Source organism: Halichoerus grypus, chromosome 10 (assembly GCF_964656455.1).
Source record: "Halichoerus grypus chromosome 10, mHalGry1.hap1.1, whole genome shotgun sequence".
In the NCBI taxonomy this organism is placed as follows: Eukaryota; Metazoa; Chordata; class Mammalia; order Carnivora; family Phocidae; genus Halichoerus; species Halichoerus grypus.
This window is the reverse complement of record NC_135721.1, coordinates 115,302,372-115,326,441: the sequence shown is the minus strand read 5'-3', so window position 1 is coordinate 115,326,441 and position 24,070 is coordinate 115,302,372. Positions and strand designations below refer to the sequence as shown.

Here is a 24,070-nt window from a genome sequence, read left to right as displayed (position 1 = left end):
CCAAATTCATCCACTTTGCCCCATCTCCATTGCTACTCCAGCTTAAAACCCTTCAGTGATTTACATTGTAATTAGGATTAAAGTCTAAAAGCACCAACATGGACCCCAAGTTTCCATGTGGTCTGGCCCCTGTCAGCCTCTCCCAGCCTCATCTGAGTTCCCTCAGCAACTCAGACATGCCATTCTCATCCCTTGTCACAAACCTGTGTGTATGTTACACCCATTGCAGGGAATGTGCTTCCCTCTTCCTTCTTCTCTTCTCCTCATGAACTTCCTACTGTTTTTACCTAGCTCCCTGGTCACTGCTATGAGAAATCATAGCACCATGTTCTCCTTCATAACATCACAGCTGTAACTTTATGTCTATTTATGTGATAGGTAATTAACCTGTGCACTCTGCAAGGGCAGGAGGTGTCTGGTTTTGCTCACCATTGTGTCCTTGGTACCTAGTATGGTGCCTCATGCAAAGAGGTATATAATCAGAAATTATTAGTAACCGTCTATCAGATATATATTTAGTACTTATACATGCCAGGCCCTGGGGAATATAAGAATGAAAAGACGGTCTCTGTCTTCATCATATCAGTTTTATGCCAGCCAGAAAGACTAATACCATGTGTTAAATGTTAAATGTTGTGATAGCAAAATTACATGGTACTGTAGGAGCATGTAGCTGGGATGCTTTGCTCCTCTGCCAAATCAGAGGCGGCTTTCTGGAGAAAATGATGTTTTAAGCTGAGACCTGAAGAATGAGGAGGCATTATGCAGGCTATGGGATTGAATGAAATATTCTAGGCAAAAGGTACCCAGATCTGAGGAAGGGTATGATACTTCATCTCCACAGGAAATGTGCTGAGCTTGAGCAGCTCACATTAGGCAAGAGCTGGGATCCTGGCCAAGTGCCTGATATCAGCAGCGGTGCTGAGAAACAGTCAAATACTGTTGGGATGCCAGCCTGAAGATGAGGGCAGGTTCTGATGCACCAACACCAGACACTGACCTGAGAGCTCAGCTGTCATTAGCAGGTTGTGCTTCTGGGCCAGAATTTCACGAATCCTCACAAGAGCCCCTGGGAGTAGGCCATGGGTCTACAGATCACAAATAGGTGGACGTATAGAAACTACTTTCTCTGAGCCCATCAGAGAGGAAGGGGTCTTTGTTCCTTCCCAGGTGTCCTGTATATACCACCGGCGGGGTCCTCTTTGGTGTCCCCACTTTGATGCAGAGAAGGAACCAGCTACTTTCTTCGTTCTCCCTGGAATCCTCTCCGAGGCAGAGATTTGTTTGGAAGGAAGCACTCCTTTCAGTAAATTGAATACTATTAGACCACCACAGGGAAGATTCCTGGAGTTCTGTGGGAAAACCTGCTTCCCCTCAATTCTTTGTATTCTTTTGGCCCCTCACTTTCCCAAAGGATCAAGGTCCTCTAGGCTGTCGAAATGGTGTGTAATTACCTTTAAAGCAGGAAACAAGTGGGGAAAAAAAAAAGGGCGGGAAACAAGTGTTGGCCTTTAGAGATGTCACACACCAGATTTTTGGAAACTTCACCTGAGCCCAGACCCTCAAGATAATAAGGGTGTCATTTACAGTGTACCAGAAAGAATCAAAGGAGCAGCTGGGACAGTTAAGATACCCAAATTAGAGCCAGTCTGTAGAGAACTGCCAGCCAAGCAAAGATGGAAAGCTGGAACTTATTTTAGAAAGGGGAGGGGAATAGGCTTGTACACTTAAACTGGACATTGTCCCAAGGTGGTGGTAGTCATGTTGGAATGCCTGCCCCATCCCTGCTCTGAGGCTTAACAAGTGGCTTAGGAAAAGCCCTAATGACTTGAAAGCTTTGTGATTTTGCATGGAGGGGTGCCGGATAAGTGTCTCCTGAAAGGATGTCAGAGCTCTGGCCAAACCCCAGGAATCACAGTCATGTACAGATCTCCACTTCAGCCTCAAGCCCTCAGGCTGTCAGTTCTGAACTCCTAGAGTAAGTTAGGTTTTAAATCCAAAATGAGTGCTATCGCTGTTTTGATTTTTAAGGGTTAAAGCTCTTGGATCCAGATTATAGAATAAATATGCATTTTTATTTGCTATGCAATATGCTATGTTGTATCCAGAATTCTGAACCAAAGTCATAAAATAACTTTTTGTGATCATATTTGAACCCATACCCTGGGAATGATCATAAAATATCATGGTCGTTTCCAAAATCTATGCAACACCTGTTTGGAGACATAGTAGTGCTGGGTACCTGAAACATCTTTCTGCAGCATCAGTACTTCTTAAAGTTTTGAGGGGGAAAAAAGGTTTGCCTTTTTGCATTCATACAGTTTCGGTCATATATGCACAAACAAAATCAGAAACAGTCTGTTTTTCATGAGCATCTTGAAAGCTGAGAAATATGAGCAGTTTATAATGAGAAGTATTGGTACATTTGTATTGTCAGAGAACCAGTGACATTAACCATGCTCCTGCTGTGGGAACAGAGTTTGCTTACGTCATGCTGGCCAAGGCCTGCTGTACAGCCAGATTGGAGCAGGTGGGACAGATTATTTCTGGGCAAGTCCAGGGAGGCCCACATGGTTGATAGGTCACTCTCTAACCTGTTGTTTTGGTTTTGGTTGTTGGGTCCCCCCCACCCCACTTTTGATTACAGACACAAAAATTGGCTCCCACAAATCAGTGAGCTTTTTTTTAAAATTATACTTAATCAGGTGTGTTGTTATAAAATGCAAATGAGTAGTTCTACTTCCTGACATGATGTGTTCCCTATTAACACAGAAATGATTTGTCTCGTTTCCCTTATCAGTCTTTATTTACTCTTCTGTTCATAATAGGTTTTGTTATATTTTCTTTCATTTTTTTTTTTAAAGATTTTATTTATTCACTTGACAGAGATAGATACAGCGAGAGAGGGAACACAAGCAGGGGGAGTGGGAGAGGGAGAAGCAAGCTTCCCTCAGAGCGAGGAGCCCAATGCGGGGCTCGATCCCAGAACCCTGGGATCATGACCTGAGCCAAAGGCAGACGCCTAACGACTGAGCCACCCAGGCACCCCTTATGTTATATTTTCAACTGGGAAAAGAGATCAGTAGTTAAAAGTGAAGTTTAATGCGTAAGTTTGAAACCAGGGAAAATATGCTAATATGAAGGAAGTTCAGAGCAACCTATAATCAGCAGCAGCTTTGGATGTCCTTGGAGTGCCTTAAGATGCCTCTGACAGCAAAGTGGGGTGATAGCCCTACCGTACCCACAGCCTATGACTTGAGAAGCAACAATCTAAAAAAAAAAAAATTAATCTTAAAATGGAAGTGTTACTGTGGAAATATAAATGAGCATGATATGGGAGAAAACTCTGAACAGTAACTGCCTGAAACTGCACTCTTGTAGCATCATCATTCAGAAACCAGTCATGAAAATTTTGAAAGGAGATTTCCAGAATTTCTTTTACAAAAAATAGAAATCTTGGCTAGAAGTAGTACAGTAAAAAAACATAATGAAGTGAACAAGGCCAAAGGTCATTTTCTAAAAATCCTTGAAAGGTAAAGGTAAACTCCAAATAACAGAAGATTTAATAGACCCTGTAGGTTTGGCCAAATTTACTTATGGTCAAAATGAGGCAACCAGGGGGGAGAAAATGCCCATATCAAATTATAAATGTAAATGTTCTCCAAGGATATATATGGATGGCCATCTGAAAGACTGTTATTGACCAAGTTCTTTACCATATAGTTGGTTCAAAATATTAATATAAATGGTGTTACTATTAGTCTTTGAACTACTTTTATATCTGTGAAGACATTAATTTGTAAAATCTTTGGTGGTTTAAAAAATAGGATTTTTCAACAATATATATAATTTTTATTTTGGTAGTATGGTATTGGTTATGGGGTCTTGGGAGTGGGATTATGCACAGTCAGATAAGGTAGGCATTCTTTAGGAACAGACCTGATGTACACCCTGCATGTACCATCAGCCACTTCATTACTTCCCTAGAATTCCTTACCTTAAAGAGTTTACCTCTGGATTTTTTATTGTGTTCAGTAGAGTAGTAAAAGTGGTAATATTTTAGACGAAGTATAAAATTGAACTACAAAAACAAAAAAAAACTGACCTTTTTAGACATTTATAAAGACATCAAAAGTGACATTGCCCTGTGACCCAGATTGCCTAGGTTTATCCAGGGAAGGTGATAAAGAGACTTCAGTATCAGGTTGATGCAGTTTTTTTCCTTCATGGAAGTATAAAAGTACACCCTACACCATCTTTCCCACCACTAACCCTGGTATCTAAAAGATTATTTTTTTGCAGTTTCTAACACAAATCACTTCTTTACTCGTGGTCCCACTCATTGATTGGTCTGCAGAAGCAGAGTCAGTCTGCCAGATCATTGGGTGCTGTGAAGCAGTGACAGGTGGGAAAAGGCAAGGAAAGAGGAGGGGGAGGGAGAGCCTGAGGTTGCTTCTGCACCTTCCCCCTTCTCACCTATTTTCCCAGCCACATAGGTGTTTCTCAGACACACCACTCGATCCTTTATATCACAACAAAGGAGAAGCTCTCAAAGTTGGCCTAATTAACAGATATCTTTCTAAGGATGAACACTCAAGACACAACTCTTTAGGGGCGCCTGTGTGGCTCACTTGGTTGAGTGTCCGACTCTTGGTCTCAGCTCAGATCTTGATCTCAGGGTTGTGAGTTCAAGCCCTGCATTGGGCTCTGCACTGGGTGTGGAGCCTACTTAAAAAAAAAAAAAAAAAAAAAAAAGACACAACTCTGTATATTTTTATTCAAATGATAAATTTACTACAGTGAAAATGAAACTTGAGAGTTGGACTAGGGAGTTGATCATAGGGAACTTTGGGGTGTGTGAGACTCTTAGTTTATTTACACGGAATTAAAGAACACCATTATCCGCATCCTGTCAGATAAACTGTCATCTGATTAGCAGAAGACTAAGGAGTAAATCAGAGAGAGACTGATTCTTCTACCACATGGCACAAGCAGCATGACCTTCCAGCAAGAAGATAGACATACTGAAATTTACACCAACAGAAGCCCAAAAATATTGCACTGGTCACTTCTTGGAAAGTCATTGAGACCTTCTTAGCAATTACTATAGCTAATAGTGACATTTTCGCTTTTTGCATCTACATCTTAAGTTTGGGCTTTCAAAATATGATACAAAAGAAAAAAAAAATTGCTTAGAACACTGAACCTAACATGCAACATCAGAAAATTTAGCCTAGTTTCCAGAAACCAATAAAATTGATTCATCTTACATAGTACTGTGGTAGAAAATATTTTCTCCTTGATAGGAAGTAATTTTAAAACGTTGATTTCATATTAAAGCCAAAAGATCTATGGAGCAGTATGAAGAATGAGAGTGAATTTTCAAGATCAATAGAAGATTTTTTGTTTAGAGATTTTATTTATTTGTCAGAGACAGAGAGAGTACAAGCAGGGGGAACAGTAGGCAGAGGGAGAGCGGGAGGGAGAAACAGACTCCGTGCTGAGCAAGAAGCCCAACCTGGGACTTGATCCCAGAACTCTGGGATCATGACCCGAGCCGAAGGAAGACACTTAACCGACTGAGCCAGCCGGGTGTCCCAAGATGAACAGAAGATTTTGAAGAAATGTTTACATTTGGAGAGCTTCAAGCTATTCATTGTACCCTCTGTAGAAGACTTTTGTGAGGAAGGTTTTCTTTTTTAAGGTTTATTTATTTATTTATTTTACAGAGAGAGTACAGGGGGGTGGAGGGGCAGAGGGAGAGGGAGAGAGAAACTCAAGCAGATCCCGTGCCGAGTGCGGAGCCAGACGTGGGGCTCTATCTCAAGACCCTGAGATCATGACCTGAGCCAAAACCAAGAATTGGACACTCAACTGACTGCACCACCCAGGTGCCCCATGTGGAAACATGGTTTAAATATGGAATAAGATTGAGATGATTGAAGACGCTATGATAATACAAGAGGAAGTAAAGGAATTAAAACACGCTTGTTCCATTTATGCCACTGTTACTCCGTGTATAAGTCACTCAGTTCCCCACTCTTCCATGAAGCCTGCAGGCTCACCTGGGCTCAGAGCAGGCTGTGGCTTGCTCTAAATTGTTTCTATGCCTGTATGTATCCACAGCTTTGCTATTCCTGGCTAGGCCACAATAGATACTTGTTGACCACAGGTCATGGTCATATTATTTAGAGACTTTGACTATAGTAAGGCAAAAAGAGTTACTGCAAAACAATGGCTTGACTCCAAAAGGGATCCAGAGGCTTTTTTTTTTTTTGCACTCTGGCACAATTTACCACTTGCTTGTAGCAAGACTCATTGATTTCTCACAAAAGCACTCCGTCTGTCATTTCACTGGGTGATAAGAACTGGTGATGGAGGTTGTAGGGCTAATTGCTCAGCTCAAGATGCTCCCCCTACCCTGCCACTTTTTCCAACTGTGTATGTGTGCTTCATCTCCCACTGCCTGTGTCAGACTTCCCCAGGAACCAGGCCCTAGTATACAGAGCCAGGACCTCTTCCCACAGAAGCCTGAGACCGTCTCCACTGAGTGCTCCTTTTGAGGCCCTTCGATTTATTCAGAGTCCAGTAGGGCCCCACTTAGACCAGCCCTACTTCTTGTGGACTGCCTAAACATCACTGCCATAAAGAGTTGCCTCAGCTGAGCATGTCCTTCCTTTCCCCCCACAGACATAACCAGCGTGGTGCAATCCAAGCGAAGAAAATCCAAGTAAACAAGCTGGACGGCGGCTTGATCCTTGTAAATGTGTGTGAATTTTACAAAAAGCAATTTTGAGCTGTGACTTTTTAAAATCCATTTCTGTACAGTTAGTCATTTTAATAATATGGCCCTTTTCCTAGTCCCTGCAACCTGTTTCATAAAGTGCAATGGGGAAAGCAGAGTTGTTGAACCCTTTTGGTGTTGCAAGATGAAGTTCGAAGTTTCTAAAATATTGCCATGTATTGAGAGGAGCTAATGCGATTATGTTATTAGTTTTCATATTTCCTAAGCAGCCTAGAGTACAGGGTGAGCATTTTTAGATCTTCTAATGATGTATTGTGCTGTGGAAGTTATGTGTGTGAATAGCAGTAGTGGGAGCAAAAGGAATCTTCTCATTTGGAAATGTTGTAAATAATTTTATTATATAGTGTTTTGGATGTATTTGTTGTAGAAATGGACCAGTGAATAAAGAGAATCTAAGGGTTTGTACAATGTGAAATACTGAATGTGTTAAATAAATGTCATTGTCCTAGAATATAAATGTATGTTATTGGTAAGGGATTATTGGGTGAGCATGCTTTCTTTGGACCATAAATGAGTAGGAACAGCTTCTTTGTAAATTAGAATCCCACCTTGTCCTTACTATACCTGCTTTGAAGAAACTAGCCCTTTTCAGCACTGTACCAGGCACTTTGATAAATGTTGGTCAAATTTGTTTTGGTTGCAAATAACAGAATCAACCTAGGATCAAAGACCACCCAGGATTTTCGAGGGACAGGAAGCCATCGGTAACCTAAGATGCACTTTTTCTCCACCTCATACATCTGTTTCTCCATGCACAGAGTGTTAACAGTCTCCTCCATTCAAGAGATAAGCCCAGACTGACTAGCCAGATTCTTTGTAACAGCATCAAGAATCGAGCCCACTTGAGGTCAGCTTTCCACCTTCAGTCCAATTCTATGGTTAGGTGAGGCAGCTCCCACATAAAAGGGGTCATTTTGTGTTATATACTTGATATACTTCAAAGATGCCCACTACTTTCTACCCTTTGGGTGCCCTATTTCTCATCTGTATCAGGCTTGGGGCTCGTTTCTCATCAACATGCCCAGGTTTTTCCCTTTCCTGGCTCAATTCCTACCTAAAAATTATAGTCTCCAAACCTGCTGCTTCTGCCCCCACCCTACTCCCAACCTTCAGGAGACTCTGATGCTTGGGGCTCTGTCCTTGGCTTGGTCTGGGCCTCAGCCTTCTGCTGTATCTTCTACAACTAGACACAGAGTCCGTCCCTTCCCCTGCAGTGTCTTCTTGCCCTTACCAGAACCTAATGCCTGAGACCAAAAGGGTAAGTCAGTGACTCTATCATGCTCTCACTCTCATCTCTGTTTCAACTGTCTTTATATATGTCTTGGGTTATAAGGATCCTCTAAAAGTAGTTATTTATGAGTCAGACCCCAAAATTGTCTGGCTCTGTTCCCAACAAGCTTATCTTCTCTCTTCTTTCCATGTATGTATGACACACAACCAGAACCAAAGTCAGCCTAATAATAATCCCTGTGCCAATACTGTGCTTGAGATTGCAAAGTGCTCTACTCAGACAGAAAGCATAATGTGCTTTAAATAGATTTTTATTTTTCTTTATATTAATTTTTTTTCTCCCATAGAGGAATAACATTAAAATCTAACAATCAGAATCCTGTTAAACACATACACAGGCATGCCACATGACTGGATCGAGGTGGTTGTGTCCTTGAGTCTGTCAGCATGTCACAACATGGTCAACCACAGTCTTCTCATTTCAGCCAGTCTCAACACAAAACGCCTATGAGGGATACACTCAACTTGTTGGTTCCATGTGGAACTAGGTGGCAAAGCAAAAGGGAAGATACAAGGGGCTCCGATGTGTCTGCATTCAGTCCCCTCACATAAAGCCACATGGATCTGAGAAGGCATCCAAGAGCTCTAGTGGGGTCCTTGTTGCATCTAAGACATTATAGGTCAGAACAAATTGATCAGGGTTCCAGGTGGGGGTCGGGGAGCAGGCATACCCCAAAACAGCAGCAAACTGCATTCATACACACATGGTACCCTGCTGGGGCCAAACTGGCAAAAGCTGGAAAGTGACAGCCAGCTTGAAGGGAGCACTCAGACATATTGAGGAATTACTATAAGTCGCCCTTTGATGTCTTGGATCTGACTCTAGAAACGGGTCCCTCTGACATACTCAGTTTTGGCAAAGTGCTGGTAGTATTGACATTAATTAATACAAACTTCTCCACGGTCTCTGAAAACATCAGTCAAGACGGACTCTCTCACCCCCTCCTGTCTAAGGTTGCATAGGACTTTGTGAATTCAGGTTCCCTCATGTATTCAAGTTCTGTGGTTTAAGAAAAAGAAAATCCTGAAGCATGCTCAAGGTGAAAGGCACATACACAGTCAATACAGTATGACGAGGTCTGATGCTTCAGGAGTCAGACTAGCAGGAGACTTGAGTAGTGTTGGTGCTTAGAAATCTATACATACTCAAATGCTACAGAATCTACAGGAAACTACGAAAACACATGAGCCTTACCAGCCAGGTGGTGAGATTGCCGAGTTCTAGAACTACAGGAGCCTCCAGAAATATGTGTAAGGGAGAGGCCTTTTGAAATTTGAACCAAATGCCCTATAACTCACTCTTCTCCCCACCTGCCCCAGAAGGATCATGGGGACTGCCCAGGACTGAGCCTCTGCCCCAGCTGGCAGCAGAGGAGTAGGCAGGAAGAGTTGCAGGGAGCTGAAACTCCTCTCGGAAGTGCTGAAGACCCTAAGCTGGCTGTGAAGTGACCACGGGGTAGCTGGAAGAAGAAAAGCAACTAGGTTGTAACTGCAGGAGAACCTTGGCGAGAGGAGCAAGGTTGTCAACTACTGGGGCCCTAGTGGACTGGCATAGGGTCTTTGATCTGCCTTTACTGTAGATTTGGTTTACTCCGTTGGATAGGAGACCCCAACAGGAACTTCCTCTGTCCCCATCCCAGCAACCATGGGGCTACTACCCCCCTCGCTTATCCATATACCCAACCTGAGGCTTGGGGCTATAGGATCAGGGAGGGCAGCTGCCTTTACCCTCATGGGATTGCAGTTTTCCAACCAAGCCTCAGCTTGGTGGTGAGGCCAAGAAACCTGGAACTGGAGTGAGGGGGAAGACCTATGTTAGTATGTAACAGGAAATCTTAAAAGTTTCAAGGAAGAAAGAGCACACACTAGAAAAGGACAGTTAGAGGAAAAGGGAAGCAACTCGGGGTATCCCAAGAAGCTGTTGCTGGTGTCTGAGCCCAAAATTCACTCCCACTGCAAGAAGGACAACACTGTCTGCCTGTGTCCCCTCTTGTCTCACCCAGGGATTCTGGTTCCCTCCTCCAGTCACTTACTGGAGGAGAGGGCAAGGGGAACCACAGGGCACCCATTTCTCCCCATCAGACTAGGAAGGAAGAGCCTTGGGGGAGGAAATGTGAGGGCCCGACCCTGGGTAAGAACTATTTGGGGAATGGGCCAGTGGGGCTCCTGGCTTCCTATCCAGGAGTGTTTATGAGTCATCCTAGGCAGTGTGTGAAATACAAGGCCAGAGGCAACATGAAGGCTGAGCTGTCCTTCTTGGGATGGCTTCACCCCACAGCTTGTCCTCCCCAGCATCATTCTCCTGCATTCTTACTCTGGGGTGTGCACTTTCCCTGCCTACAAGCCCTCTGGCCTGCATCTCTCCTAAACTAGTTCTAGCACCTTGGGCATGTGAACAGATGGCCAGGATGGCAGGGTCTTGCCCAGCCTCTACTCCTGGGGTGACATGTTGGGGATAGGGCAACAAGGTACTAAGCCCTTCAGACTCAGGGGTGTGCAGAGGGGTGGATTTCTAAAGAGATTTGGGAAGTGGGATTATAGGCAAGGGAAGTGGGGGCAGACTTCAGGCTCAAGCCCAAGAGGAGGGCTTGGCCTCTCTGAGCAAGCACAGTACCAGTTCCCATGGTGCCCTGTTCCCTACAGCTTCTTAACCTGTATGTCCTATGTTTCCAGTAGGCTGCCTCTTTCCCTCAGTTCCCTCCACCTTCTCCCTCTAACTCACATCTCACAGTCCTGTTCTACATACTTTACCTTTCCAGGCCTAAACAACTCCGAGGGGAGAGGGAAGGAGGAGACTAAAGGCAGAACCCTTTGGCCTCAGCGCCCACTCCCCCATCCATTTGGGAGGGAATTACTGGGAATGAATAAGGGAGCAGGAGTGAGCGTAGTGCCAAACATGAGAATGGGTGAGGCTTGTAAAATGGGACTTGAAGGCGGGGAAAGAGCTAGATGTGGGAGAAGAGATTAGTGGAACAAGAAGTGGGCCAGAGGTACAGGACCGGAGGGCAAGGATGAAGGGGAATGTCAAGGCAGAGATGGGGACAGGGACCAGAGAAGGAGGGAAAGATGGAGTGTCAAGGGGGAAGGAAATGGAGGATTAGATGCCAGGCTTGGGGTCGGAGGGTGAAGGACAGGAGGGGGTTCAGAGGCAGATCAGAGGATCAGAGGTGGGAAAATCGAGGCGGGGGAGGGGGGCTAGCACCCCACCTCACTTGAGGAGGAGGGAGGTTGTAGTGTCCCACCCAGGTGGGCTACGGGCGCTCCTCGAGCAACACACTGGCTGCGGCGGAGGGGCCCGACAGGGTCAGAAGTCGGCGAGGGGTCTGCGGTTCGGCCGGAGGACCCTCAGTAGTTGAACTGGCGCTGGCACGGCTGGTAGACGAAGCTGCCCTGGTGCTTGGGCCGCCGCGAACGGCTCTCGCGGGCGCGGTTCTGCCGCTGCACCACCTTGGCGCTCAGCGCGTGGCGCTCCGCCCGCTGTCGGGCCCGCTGCAGCCGCCGCGCCTGGCCCGCCTTCTCCAGTAGAGCAGCCCGCGCCGGCCCACGGGCGGCGGCGTGGTGCAGGACCCGGGGCTCGCGGCGGGCGGGCGCCAACTCCCTGCGGGGACAGAGCAGGGCTCGGTCAGGGCCGGACACTCCGCCCACCCAGTCCCCGCACCCTCGCCCTGGCGCAGTGCTGTCTCTGCTCTTAGCAGGGCGCCCAGTGCCCTTCTAGTGGGTCCCAACCCTTCTTCCGAGCCAGCCTGGAGATGCCTCCTCCGTTCTAACCCCTGCAACAGGTAAACCGGACTCCAGGGAAGGCTCGGCTCCCAACTCCAATTCGGTTCTAACCTTCCGACCCAGCCTCTGAAAACCCCACCCCTTCGGCGCTCCGCCTAGCCCCTCCGCCAAACCCGCCCCAAGCCTCCCAGCTCTCTCTCTCCCAGGCCCCGCCCGGGCCACGAAGCCAGGCCTCGCCCTCTCTTAAAGCTCCGCCCCTTTCCCCTCAGGCCCGCTCCGAGCCTTGTCCCCGCCCCCGGCCACGAAGACACGCCTCTAAAGGCTCCGCCCCTTCCGTGCGGGGCGGGCTCCTGGGCTTGCTCCCCGGTCTCCAGGTCTTCAGGCCACGTCCCCGGCCCGCTCACCCTTCGCTAAGGTCGCCGTCAGGCAGGGCAGCGTCGGGGTGCGGGGAGGGGGGCCCAGGCTCCAGCACTATGGTGCTGCCGGTGACGTAAACGGACATGCTGGGGTGCTCGATGAGGAGATCCTCCAGGGGGCTGCTCTGGAGGCGGGCGGGCCCGAGTCCGGGCCCCTCTGCAGTAAAACAGGCGGGAGGGGTAACAAACCAGCTCTCGTCCATCAAGGAGGGCGCGGGCGGGGGGCGGCCCGCGGGGGCAGGGGCGGCCCCGGGGCTGGGTGGAGCCGCGTAGCTGTCTACGGGGCGCGGGAGGGGGAGCCATGCGGAGGAGGGGGCGCCATGCGGAGGAGGGGGCGCAGCGGGGAGGGACACACACACACACCGGACACAGTGGGGCGGGGAGAGAAAGGGCATCATTAGTCAGACCCGCAGCCCCGCCCGCCGCGCCCACGGGGCACCCACGGGCCAGGAGTCTCGACTGGCTGCCCTAGGGCACGTGAGGTGTGGGCCCCAACGCTGCGCTGCCAGGAGACGGCCCGGGCCTTGCGTGGGATGGGGCCCTGTTGCCTTCAGTGTCACTGCCTCGGCCCCGTTTGCCCAGTAGGCCGGGGAAACTCCCCAGTGCCTTAGCAGCTCCCTTCCCCTCCGCTGCTCGGCCGCTTGCCCTTTCACAGGCCCAGGAATCAGAGTCCGGGCCCCCGACCCAGGCCTCACCCGGCAGATCAATGATGAGCCAGCCGTCCACTTCATCCTCCTCGGAGACCAAGGCTAGGGGGCATTCCGGGTCCTCGGGGGGAGGGGGCGTACTGAAGAAGAGGCTGGTGAGGCGCTGGAACATGGCCGGGGATGGAACGGCCTCAGGGGGGCGTCCTACGGCAGTGTAGAAACCTGCGAGGTGCGGAGGAGGAGTCAGAGTCCCCACCGACTTTAGTCACTACCCCTGACTCCGGGCTGGGGATCCCACCCCCAGCCCCCAGAGCGCAGTGAGAGTACGACAGGGATGTGTGGGGAAGCTCTGCGGTGTGTGCTCGATCTGGTAAGTCCGTCTGCTTTCAGGCTTTTTCTATTTTCTCTGTGACCTTAGGAAGTTATTTAACTTCTCTGTGCTTTAGTTTTCTCATCTGCCAAATGCCAATGATAAAACACCTTCCTCTGGGCCCTTACAAGAATTACATGAGCTAATAAATAGTATCCTCCTCTGGGCTCCATTAAGAATTAAATGAACCAAACACAAAGTGCTTAGAGCCATACTCGGGCACAGAGTAAGCATTCAATAAACAAATCAATTAGTTATTAATACTACTGCATGCTCTAGGGACATGGAAGGAGTGATATATATATGACCAGATTCTATCAGGAAAGGTCTCCTGAGGGTTGGACATCCAAGCTGGACCCTGAAGTTCTCCAAGCAATGAAGAAACTGTCCAATATTGTGATTACTTATTATCATCATCATAATATAGCTAACATTCATGTGCTAGGTACTGTACTAAGCACTTTACCTATATCACCATCGGTACTTCTCACAACTCTAGGAGGTGGGTCTAATTATTATCCCTCTCTTACAGGTGAAGAAACTGAGGCTCAAGAAGATAAGGTAACTTGCACAAAGTCTCACAGCTAATAAGACACAGAGGTTGGATTTAAACCCATGCTATCAGATTCCAGAGGCAGCACCCATAATCACTATACTCCCTTGCCTTTGCTGGATTAGACATTAGTCTAGATTAGGCGTTTTTAACTTGGTGGCCAAGGTATTTTTCTGGGAAGAAGTTTTCATCATGATTTCCTAGCATCACTCCTTGACCCCAAATACTAAGAACCACTACTTGAGCCTGTATGGCTTGAAAAGTGCTAGCTGGCAGAAATCCCACAGAACCGCCACCATGTGATTGTACAGCTCTCATTTGTGTCTGTCAGACAAGGTTCTAAGATCCTGTTCCCTTGGGCCCTCCCCCCCTCACCCTCTATACCTAAACTCCTGCTCAAGGGCAGCATTCTTGGCTAGGGGGAAGATCAGGTTGCCTGGCCCCAGAGAAACAGCAGGTCAGTGGGAGGTGATGATGAAGGGTGGGCCTGTCAGACCCCAGGAGCCCTTAAGGATGAGCACTGAGGGTTGGACCAGGACCCAACCCCTCAAATCAGTCCTTCCCTGGATGAAAATGAGGAAGGAGACCCCCTGGTCCAGGAATGGAGACACCAAGGAGGTGGCTATAGATCTGCCCTTCTCCCCACTTCAGCCTACCTTAGGACTAGGCCTGGCTAGGAGTCCCCTGGATGTCCCAAAACCTGTGCCTCCACATCTGTCCCCTGAAGATGGTCAACCATTTTGCTACTGAGACACTTGTCACCTTCCTCTAGGGATGATTCCACACTTCCTGTAGAACTTCCTGGGGGTATGTCCACTTTTCCATTCCCTGGAGGCATTCTACACTTATTGCTAACCCACCTGAGGTTTTGGGGTTTTTTTTTTTAAAGATTTTTCTTATTTATTTGTCAGAGAGAGAGAGCACAAGCACGGGGAGCGGCAGGCAGAGGGAGAAGCAGGCTCCCCGCTGAGCAAGGAGCCTGGTGCGTGACTTGATCCCAGGACCCCGGGATCATGACCTGAGCCAAAGGCAGACGCTTAACTGACTGAGCCACCCAGGCATCCCCCACCTGAGGTATTTTTATGCTTGTTGCTACCTCTCCCATTCCCTGGGTATGTTTTCACACTTGCCACCAGAATTATTCCAACCTCTATAAACTGAGACTATTTCCGCATTTGCAGACCCACAGTGGGCTCCAGAAGGAAAGTGTTCCCTGGGTGCTGGCTTCTCTGGTGGGAGATCTACAGAGATTATAAAAGGTTGGGCACCCCCAACTAGGGTCTGCCCAGCACAAGCCACATATCCCAACCCATCTGTTAGCCATAGGGAGTTAGTGACTCAGTTACCAAAAATCCAGAAAGTTTGGCCCCTCCTGAAGGAAGGGAAGATTGGAGCCTTGATGAGACACACCCTCCTTGCAACAACCTACTACTTCAGTGAGAAGATGAAAGGGAAGTTAAGAACTGTTGCAGGCCCATCATATTCACCTGGCCCATTTTACAACCTGAGAATCCGAGGAAATAAGTCTATCCAAAGACATAGAGCTAGATGGTGGCCAGGCAGGTGTAGCCCCAGGTCATGAAACATCCAGTCCAGAGTATACACAATCAGGAAAGCCTCAGCAAACAAGCCCCAAAATGTAATAATGCAGGAGCGATAGGGAGGTCAGAGAGGAGTCAGAACTCAGCGAGTCACTTCTCATCTCAGAACCCCTCTGTCCAGCTGTAAAAGGGCTTGGAGTTCCTGACACCAAGATTCACCACGCATTTACCAGAGCACCCACTGTGCAGCAGAACCTGCCATGGGTCTCCTGTAATGACACACAGATCAAGGTAAAGGCGGCCGGGGCGGGGGGGGGAGGGGGGGGAGCTCCCTGCCTGAAGTCACACGGCAATTAAGTGACAGAGCCAAGAGGGATAGCGCACCAGCCAGCCAGTGCCCGCCCCCTCTCATGACCACGAGGGGAGCCTCCCGGATTTTCTTTCCCATCTTTGCCAGCTTCCTGATTCTCACATTCCCAGCCCTGCTCCAGGGGGAACCATTCCCTTTAATAACTACAGCAGCTGTGCCCAGAATAGCACTTGAGCTCCAAGCCATCTCTACCCCACCCCATCCTTTAGCAAAGCGGGCTGGGGTGGGACTCTGGGCCCAGTCTCTGGGCCCATCCACTTGGAAAGCCAGAAGCTCTCCTTCTCCTACTCGTTTCTCCTGCTCCTCTCTGTGAGCAGAGAGAGGGGCAGCACAACCCTACTCCTCACCAGCACTAGGCCGGGTCATGTCCTTCTTAGCAGACAATGCTGGGGGTTGGGAAGGTAAGAAAGGGCCAAACAGAGGCAACTCTCACCCTCCATCCCACCCCAACGTCAGTCCTGGAGACACCCTGATGCAGCCAATGACTCACCTTTCTGTGGTCCAAAGAGCTGGGAGGCAGTGATATTGGGCTCTGGGACTCCAAGGTACAGAGTGAGGGTCAAGGCCACAAAAGGGGACCCCGTCTCCAGAGACCTCCTGGAAAAAGATCCAGGAATGAGGGGACCTAAGAGCCCCATCGAATTTGGATGGTACTGAGCCTAAGGTAGTCAGTCCCCAGTGTTAGGAGGATGTGTAACTTGTTACTTGTATTGAGTTCCTACGAGGCATGTGCCGTGGCTAATGCATCTGTCATTCACTCAGTAGTCATGACTCTAATTGGCTTCATGACCTCGGGTAAGCAACTTCCCCTCTCCGGGCCTCAGTTTCCCCTTCCATGAAATAGAGTCTAAGACCCCTTGTTTGGGGGCTGGGAGTGACATCAGCTAAAGCGCGGCGCACAGCAGTGAGATGTTACAGTAGTCCCGGGGTGCAGAGCTTGGAGCTGGAGAGAGGGTATTCCGCCATCTGGCGCCGCCCCAACGACCTAGAGCTGGAGCTCTGGCTGCCCCTGAACTCCTGAGGACCACCCGCCCCCCAGCCTAGACCCAGCAGCGCCTCCCGAACCCAAGGAGAAAGTAGGGGATCGGAGGCCTGACCCCAACACCTGGGTTAGCCTAGGAAACTGCCGAGGCCCCTCCGGTCCTGCTGCCTTTCAGCGTCCCTCACCCGCGGGCCCAGCCCCGACCCAGCGCCTACTGGGTCACGGGAGGACAGGCGACCCGAGCCGGGGGGCGGTGCCGGCCTTGGTGACGTCTCAATGTCATATGCAAATAGGGAGACGTCACGGTCTACCGGCGTGCGGCAGCCAATCGGGAGATGGGAATGCAGCCCGGCGGCCGCGGGCGGAAACAAAGACCCGGGAGCAGGGACCGCGGGGCGTGTCTCCGGACGCAGGACCCCCCCTGGGCCGAAGCCGGTCGGGACTCACCTGGGGGAGGGAGCGGTGAGGTGGGCGGGGGGCTCTGAGGTAGATGTGCGGCGGAGCGTCCGGGCGTCGGCGCTGATCACAGGCCGGGCTGCATCGCGGGGGCTGGACCGGGAGGCCGCGGGGCTCCGGCTCGGAAGCTCGCAGCTGCTGCGCTCGCCCGCGGGGCTTTGAGACTGTGCGGCCGCTGCCGGGCTCACTGCACAAATTGGAAAGTTCTAACAGCTGATTGTGACGTCACAAAGGGGCCCGCCCGCCTCGCGTCACCGGCCGGCGGTGCAGTGGCCAATCCCAGGCTGCGGATACCCGCACCCCATCCCCCTCCACGATTCGCTGGCTAGTGGATCCTGTCCGGGAGCCGGACTCCGAGCCTCGGGGGGCCTCCCGGAGAGGCCACTGGTGCAAGCTTCGACTCCTTGCCGCAGGGCGACCCACGGACCTCTTAATGAGGAGGGTCCCCACTCCCTACGAGATCCCCATCTTCCTGCATTCCGTCCATACATCGCAGCGCCCTCACCCATCCCACTGTCCCCCGTATCCTTTCGCCGGCATCCTCTATCCTTGTCCCCCAATCTGTACCCTTTTGTCAACTCCACACCACGTCCGTGCACCTGCATTCTCCCCACCAACCTTCTCCCAGCTCTCCCTCCCTCTTCTGTCTCAACTCCTCACCCCTACACATTCTCTGCTTTCCCACTGTTTTTCCTCAGCTGGGCAGGCATGAGAGAGGTGGAGGACATCCCCTTCCCTGGTTCCAGGGGAGCACCCGGCAGTGTAGAGGAATTGGCGAGGCTGACGGGAAATTTTGCCGAGTAGGACTCGGAGAGGAATCGTCCTGGGCTGAATAGCTCATCTAGAGACGGCTCTGTACTGGAGCGTTCATACTTTAATCCATATTGCTACCAGGGCTGGACAGAAAAGTGACAGGACAAGGATTATTTGTCCCGATTTACACAAGGGGAAACTTAGGCTCACACATCTCACTGTCAGTATGTGGATTCATTTTCTTTTCTTTTTTTTTTTTAAAGATTTTATTTATTTGACAGAGAGAGAGACACAGCGAGAGAGGGAACACAAGCAGGGGGAGTGGGAGAGGGAGAAGCAGGCTTCCCGCGGAGCAGGGAGCCCGATGCGGGGCTCGATCCCAGGACCCTGGGATCATGACCTGAGCCGAAGGCAGACGCTTAACGCCTGAGCCACCCAGGCGCCCCTGTGGATTCGTTTTCAATAATGCATTCAACAAACATTGTATGTACTATTGCCTCTGCCAGACCACTAGCTAACATTTACTAAACACTGAGTGCCAGGCACTGTGCTATGGCACTTTATATGTGTTTTGATCTCCACAACAGCCCCAGAAGGTGAGTATTATCCCCATTTTCCAGTTGAGGACACAGACTCAGAGAGCCTAACATTTCCTACAGGTTGCAAAGCTATAATAAATAGCAGAACCAGGATCTGAACCCAACCCCCTTCACTCTCTATATGTATCTAATCCCCAGGGTGCCTCGGCCTCTCCAGGGAAACCTAGGCCCAGTCCTGACTGCCCCCAACTTGCTGTGTGGCCTCAAGCAAGTCATATTATCTCTGTGGGCCTCAATTTCCTTTTCCGTCAAATTTAACATATCCAAGCTTCTAGAGATTCTTTCAAACTCTCAACCCTCAGGATTCTGCCAATCCCATATTCTAGACCCCCATCTCTCCCAATGCCCCGGGAAATACCTGAGGAGAGACCACAAATACATGCCCTCCAAATCTCCAGGGCGAGAGGTTCTGGGTCCTCTCTCAGTGGGGCAGCATGGGTGGGAGTGGGTCTGAGAGCTGCCGATCCGGCCCAATAGGAGGCAGGGAGTGAGCTAGGCGGGAGCTTCATGCTCTAGTGATAAAATCCTGGCCCAGCCTAGTCTGCAACTCCAGAGGGACTCCTCAGCCCTAGCAACTAGGAGAAGGAGCCAGGAGATAATACCCAGAGGCTTGGTGGGGCTGGGGGCGGGGGGGGGGGGGGAGCATTGTTTTGGCCCTTGGAGTGATGTCCCCAAAGTGTCCTCCTTTTGTGCAACCCTGAGCTTCTGCTTTTTACCTCTACTTCCTGCTAACTTCATATCCTCTCCTGCTCTCCTTGCTGACTCAAGCTAAATAATCCCTAACATGCCTCTCCCGTCACACCGTTTGCCTGTTCTAAAAATTTCTGTGGCTCCCAAAGTATCACACTCCTTAACACAGAATCTGTGGCCTTTCATGAACCAGGTCCAGCCCTCTCCCGCTTCCTCCCCACTTCTCCTACCTGCAGCTTGTGCTAAGGTCATGTTCCTCACTGTCTCTTCAGCACTCTCCCACAGCCTAGAATGCCCTCTTCAGGTCTTTCTGAATTCATATATTTTCTGTCTTCAGGACTCTACTCACCCCTTCTTCCTCTAGGCAGCCTTCCCCACCCATATGTCCAGAGCTACTTTGATGGACAGTGATTTATTTGTTCGATAAACAAGCAGTGGTGATGACTAAGTGTGTGTGTGTGTGTGTCTCTGTCTGTGTGTGTTTGTGTGCGTGTCTTCCCAAATGGATGGTTGACATCCCAAGGGTGTAATCTCTGTCCATGTACTAACCCCGACCACCTGGACCCTCTACCCTGGTATAGGAAGCATTCTACTGGGCACAGGATTTTGGTTCCCCGAGCCCAGGGAAGGGGCTCTTGGCATATACTCTGATATCCTAAATGAGCTGGGTTCTGTTCCCAGGCTTAGCTGAACCCCATGTACAGGCTGTTAGGGCAGATCCCAGTCTTCCATTTCTCTGTAGAGTCAGAGGGGCCTGTGGATATAGGGGACTTTAGCCCAGTGGAGTCCTCTCCTGGAACCCCAGGACCCATCACTCTCCACTGCAGATTTATTATCAGGGCTGGAGGACACCTCAGATCTTAATTCATCCAAACTCATCTTATAGTGGAGAAACAGAGGCACACTGAGGTAGAGAGGTCAAGGCACCTGCTTAGAATTAGAAAGCAGCAGAGCCATCTACTGACCCTGGTGGTGGGGGGCAGTGGGGAGCTTAGTATTCTGGGACCCTGGTCTGGGCCTAAGCACTGTAAAAAGAGGCAGTGGGCACCATGCTAGGGGTAATCCTGGAGTCTCATTTCCAATTAGAAAGTGCTACTGCTGGATAGACATGGACATCTACACATACACACGAAGGCATCCATGTACAAACATACACACGTGTGCACATGAGCTCACACCCATGGAGTTAACAGATGCCCATGCCCATCCAATCTTTGCCCAGATATAAGCACCTGCCCAATTTTATGGGCTCCAGGATTAGAGGTCAAGAGGCCACCCTTCTATTCCTGTCTGGGCTTGAGGCTTGCCCTCACCAAGCCCTGGGGCATCCCCAATGGCTTGGGGCCCCCCACTTCAAAGGGCAGAGATGTGTCAGCCTGGGTGTGTCCTTCACGAGACCATGCGTGTACTTGAAGGTATGAGTCCTGCTGGAGAACCGCCTCCCCTTTGGTCTCTCCCTCTTTCCCCTCTCAGGTAGAGGGCAAGGCTGAGGCAAAGACCAGTGGGTAGTTCGGAATCTGAGTCAAAACCCGGAGCCCTGATCACTGTAGAAAACAGAGCCTTCCCCTGTCCCCTACTAGTCTCCAGAACTACAGTTAAATGAAAATATTAATTATGATACTATTGGGATTTCTATGTGCCAGGTACTATTCAAAGTCCTTACCTGTGTTGATGATTAATTGAATCCTCACAACAACCCTCTCATGTAGATAATATTATTCTTTCCATTTTACTGGTGAAGAAACTGAGACAGACGGGAAAAAATTTAATCGGTAAAGCCAGCTAGGGCAGACATAATCCCTCAATTCCCCGCCAATAAATTGGCCCATACCTTAGTCAGGGGCCATACCCCCAGAATTTCTATTCAGAAAGGTTTGTTGTTCAACTCAGAGGTGTTTAAATTGAGGGTGGTGTGTGTGTGTGTGTATGTGAACACCATGAAAAAGACCTTGGCCGATTGTCAGTAAATCCAAATTTCAATCCCGGTTCTATCCTGGGCTCACGGCCTGGCACCCTGGGTAAGTCAGTTTTCCCATCTGCAAAGTGGCTGGCTCCATGCTTCCTAAACAGTACATCCTGTCCCGTCCTTCAGGCAGCCCTTTGTGTTTGTTTGTCCTTCCTGGAGGAGGGGAGAGTCGGGACAGGATTCATTTCAGGAAGAGGAGGCAGGTGACAGGAAGTGAAATACCCAGCTTAGTTTTAGTCCACCCGCCCAAGGTGTGAGGATGGGGTGGTGACTTTGGTGTTCCGTGGGTTATGTTTGAGTGTGGACAAGGACCCAAGTGAGCTGCTCCGGTGCGAATGCCCCACATGAATTCCCACATTTAGAACTTTTGAAGGGAAATGGTTGCATCCCTCCAACTTTGAGGCTGGGAAGGAGAAAGTAGACAGTGGGGTTCCCTCCTGCTGAGGCAGCTTCTCTTCTAGAAGCAGATGGGCCCTCTGCAGCTCAGACCACTGCCCTTTTCTGCTCACAACTCTTCCTTGGCTCCCTACCATCTGGACCAAGGCATGCTCTCATGGTACCTTGTACACAGTAAACATTCAGTAAGTACTGACTTGGAGGGTGAGTGCAGCTGCCCTCACCCACTCATTTAGCCTTCTCTGTCACCACACACACACACACACACACACACACACGTGCGCGCACACTATGCAAATGACCACACTCCACCACCCGCTTTCCTGCTTCCAGGATTTTGCTCTGGCAGTTTCCTTGGCCTAGGGAGCCCTCCCCTGCCCCACCTAATCTCCTTGTGTCTAGGCCCTCTGTATTCTTCAGGATTAATGTAATTAGCATCTTATATTTATTGAGCATTTACTGTGTGCCTGTAACTCTCCAAGATGGACACTGTTGTTATCCCCATTTTCCAGATGAGGAAATTGAGGCTTAGACTCCTGAGGCCCAAGATCATGTTTCTGTATATGCAACTGTGTATAGAAATATTGTATGTACATATGTACATACAGTAATAAATAGCATAAAAATTATAAAGCCTATGTGTGAAAAATAGACAGCATTTTTTTTTTTACCTAACATAAAATCATTTTCTCAAATAACACTCTCCCGTGTTGGCCTTGAAGGAGCAAACCACCATGTTGTGGAGATGGCTACATGACAAGGACCCAAGAGGGGCCTCTAGAAGCTCAGAGGGGCCTCTGGATAACAGATAGCAAGGAAATGGGGATCTCAATAATATGGGCTGCAAGAAAGTGAATTCTGCCAACAACCTGAGGGAGCCTGGAAGCCAAACTTTGCCTGTTTGCGTCTTCAGATGAGGACACAGCAGGTCAACACATTGATTTCCCCCTGTGGGTCCCTGAGCAGAAAACCCAGATGAGCTTTCCCTGGACTTCTGACTTATAGAACTGTAGCTAATAAATGGGTGTTGTCTTGAGCCCCTATGTTTGTGGAGGTTTGTAACACAACTATAGAAGACTTCTACACGCGTTGAAAAAGTTTTTTGCGGGGTGCCTGGGTGGCTCAGTCATTAAGCGTCTGCCTTCGGCTTAGGTCATGATCCCAGGGTCCTGGGATCGAGCCCCACATCGGGCTCCCTGCTCCGCGGAAAGCCTGCTTCTCCCTCTCCCTCTCCCCCTGCTTGTGTTCCCTCTCTCGCTGTGTCTCTCTCTGTCAAATAAATAAATAAAATCTTAAAAAAAAAAAAGAAAGAAAAAGTTTTTTGCATGAAAATTAAGAGGTAGCTTGAGTTACTAATCTTACTCTAGTATATTTTGTTTTGGTGCAAATATATTTGTGAAACTCATAATAGTGTTATAAATGGGGGAAAATAATTTTTCTGTCTTTTTTAATAAAGATTTTATTTATTTATTTGATAGAGAGAGCAAGCACAAGCAGTGGGAGATAGAGAAACAGGCTCCCCACCGAGTAGGGAGCTGAACATAGGGCTCGATCCCAGGACCCTAGGGTCACAACCTGAGCCAAAGGCAGATGTTTAACCGACTAAGCCATCCAGCACCTAGGCGCCCCGCTATCTTTTTTGGGGGGTTTCAAAGTCATATAGTTGAAATTGAGTAACTTGAATATGTGGGATGCAACTCCAGGGTATGTATCGGCCACCCCTCATAACCCCAGGGCAGCAGCTCTTTCTGCCCCCGGGTCCTGTCCCCGGGCTTTAATAAGCCACCATCTTGCACCAAAGACGTCTCAAGAATTCTTTCTTGGTCATCGGCTCTGGACTCCACCCCACTGAACCTCACCTATATTCCAAAACCCCATCACTTTCACTTAATTCACCACACTCAGGAATACCTAGTTACTTTCTGGGAGACGGACACCTTTTCTACACTTGAGAATCTCCTTTAGTGTGAACAGAAATATAATCAGAGACATTATAATACAGGGAGATAAGAACTATGACAGTGGGTAGGACAAGATGGTAGAGAAATCCAAAAAAAGAAAAAAGAGAGATTCAAGGAAGGCTGCTGGGAAGAGAGGGTATCTGAGGTAGGCTTTGAAGGATGAACAGAAGCTTGCCTTGGGGCAGATGGGTTGAATGGCCTGGAATACAAGTTCAAATTAGGAGCCCTGAACCCTTGTCTTGACTCTGCTTCTGACTTGCTTTGTAACTTTGGGTAACTCTCTGTCCCTCTGTGGGCCTCCGTTTGTACAATGGGGACATTAAGGGGGAATTCCTTTGCCTGCTCACTAGTTTTTTGCCCTGGCTTTCTAGGGGGAGTTTTATCTTGTCTGATTGCTTTCTTTTGAGATACAAAACTGGGATAACAGGATGACGGAGACTGGGGGAAAGGTGGGAAGGAAAAAGAAAAGCAAAGCTGTGGGAAAGGGCCTAGGGGGACAGTTTTTGACAAGTGACAAGTGACAAGTTTGCTGAGTGAGTGAGAGGTAGCAGTGTG

General features: G+C 49.2%; 2 protein-coding genes and 1 long non-coding RNA gene across 16 annotated transcripts in view; 2 read left to right on the top strand and 1 right to left on the bottom strand.

Moving 5' to 3' along the window:
* Positions 1-7,262, top strand: part of NCOA6 (nuclear receptor coactivator 6) — a 101,523-nt gene extending 94,261 nt beyond the window's left edge. For all 8 annotated transcript variants that reach the window (XM_078057114.1, XM_078057117.1, XM_078057116.1 and 5 more), the window contains one exon: positions 6,691-7,262. In XM_078057114.1, the coding sequence (XP_077913240.1) occupies positions 6,691-6,734 (44 nt within the window). In that variant the 3' untranslated portion in view covers positions 6,735-7,262. The remainder of the gene's footprint in view (positions 1-6,690) is intronic.
* A 1,066-nt stretch (positions 7,263-8,328) lies between these two features.
* On the bottom strand, positions 8,329-17,909 carry TP53INP2 (tumor protein p53 inducible nuclear protein 2). Of its 7 annotated transcripts, none has more exons than XM_036092257.2 (6): positions 17,811-17,909; positions 17,142-17,337; positions 16,203-16,309; positions 12,927-13,100; positions 12,220-12,508; positions 8,329-11,693 (listed from the first exon to the last, which is right to left on the bottom strand). In XM_036092257.2, the coding sequence occupies exons 1-6, from the start codon at positions 17,818-17,820 to the stop codon at positions 11,441-11,443; spliced, it is 1,029 nt and encodes a 342-aa protein (XP_035948150.2). In that variant the 5' UTR covers positions 17,821-17,909; the 3' UTR covers positions 8,329-11,440. The 7 variants fall into 7 exon arrangements, with proteins under 7 accessions (XP_035948150.2, XP_035948151.2, XP_077913246.1 ...); XM_036092258.2 differs by having other exon boundaries at positions 12,220-12,388; positions 17,811-17,900; XM_078057120.1 differs by lacking the exons at positions 17,142-17,337; positions 17,811-17,909 and adding an exon at positions 16,880-16,961.
* Positions 13,097-15,633, top strand: LOC118535725 (uncharacterized). Its single transcript, XR_013442011.1, has 4 exons — positions 13,097-13,248; positions 13,781-13,809; positions 14,713-14,875; positions 15,509-15,633. It is a non-coding gene; the product is annotated as an uncharacterized LOC118535725 (long non-coding RNA).
* Positions 17,910-24,070: the final 6,161 nt, after the last annotated feature.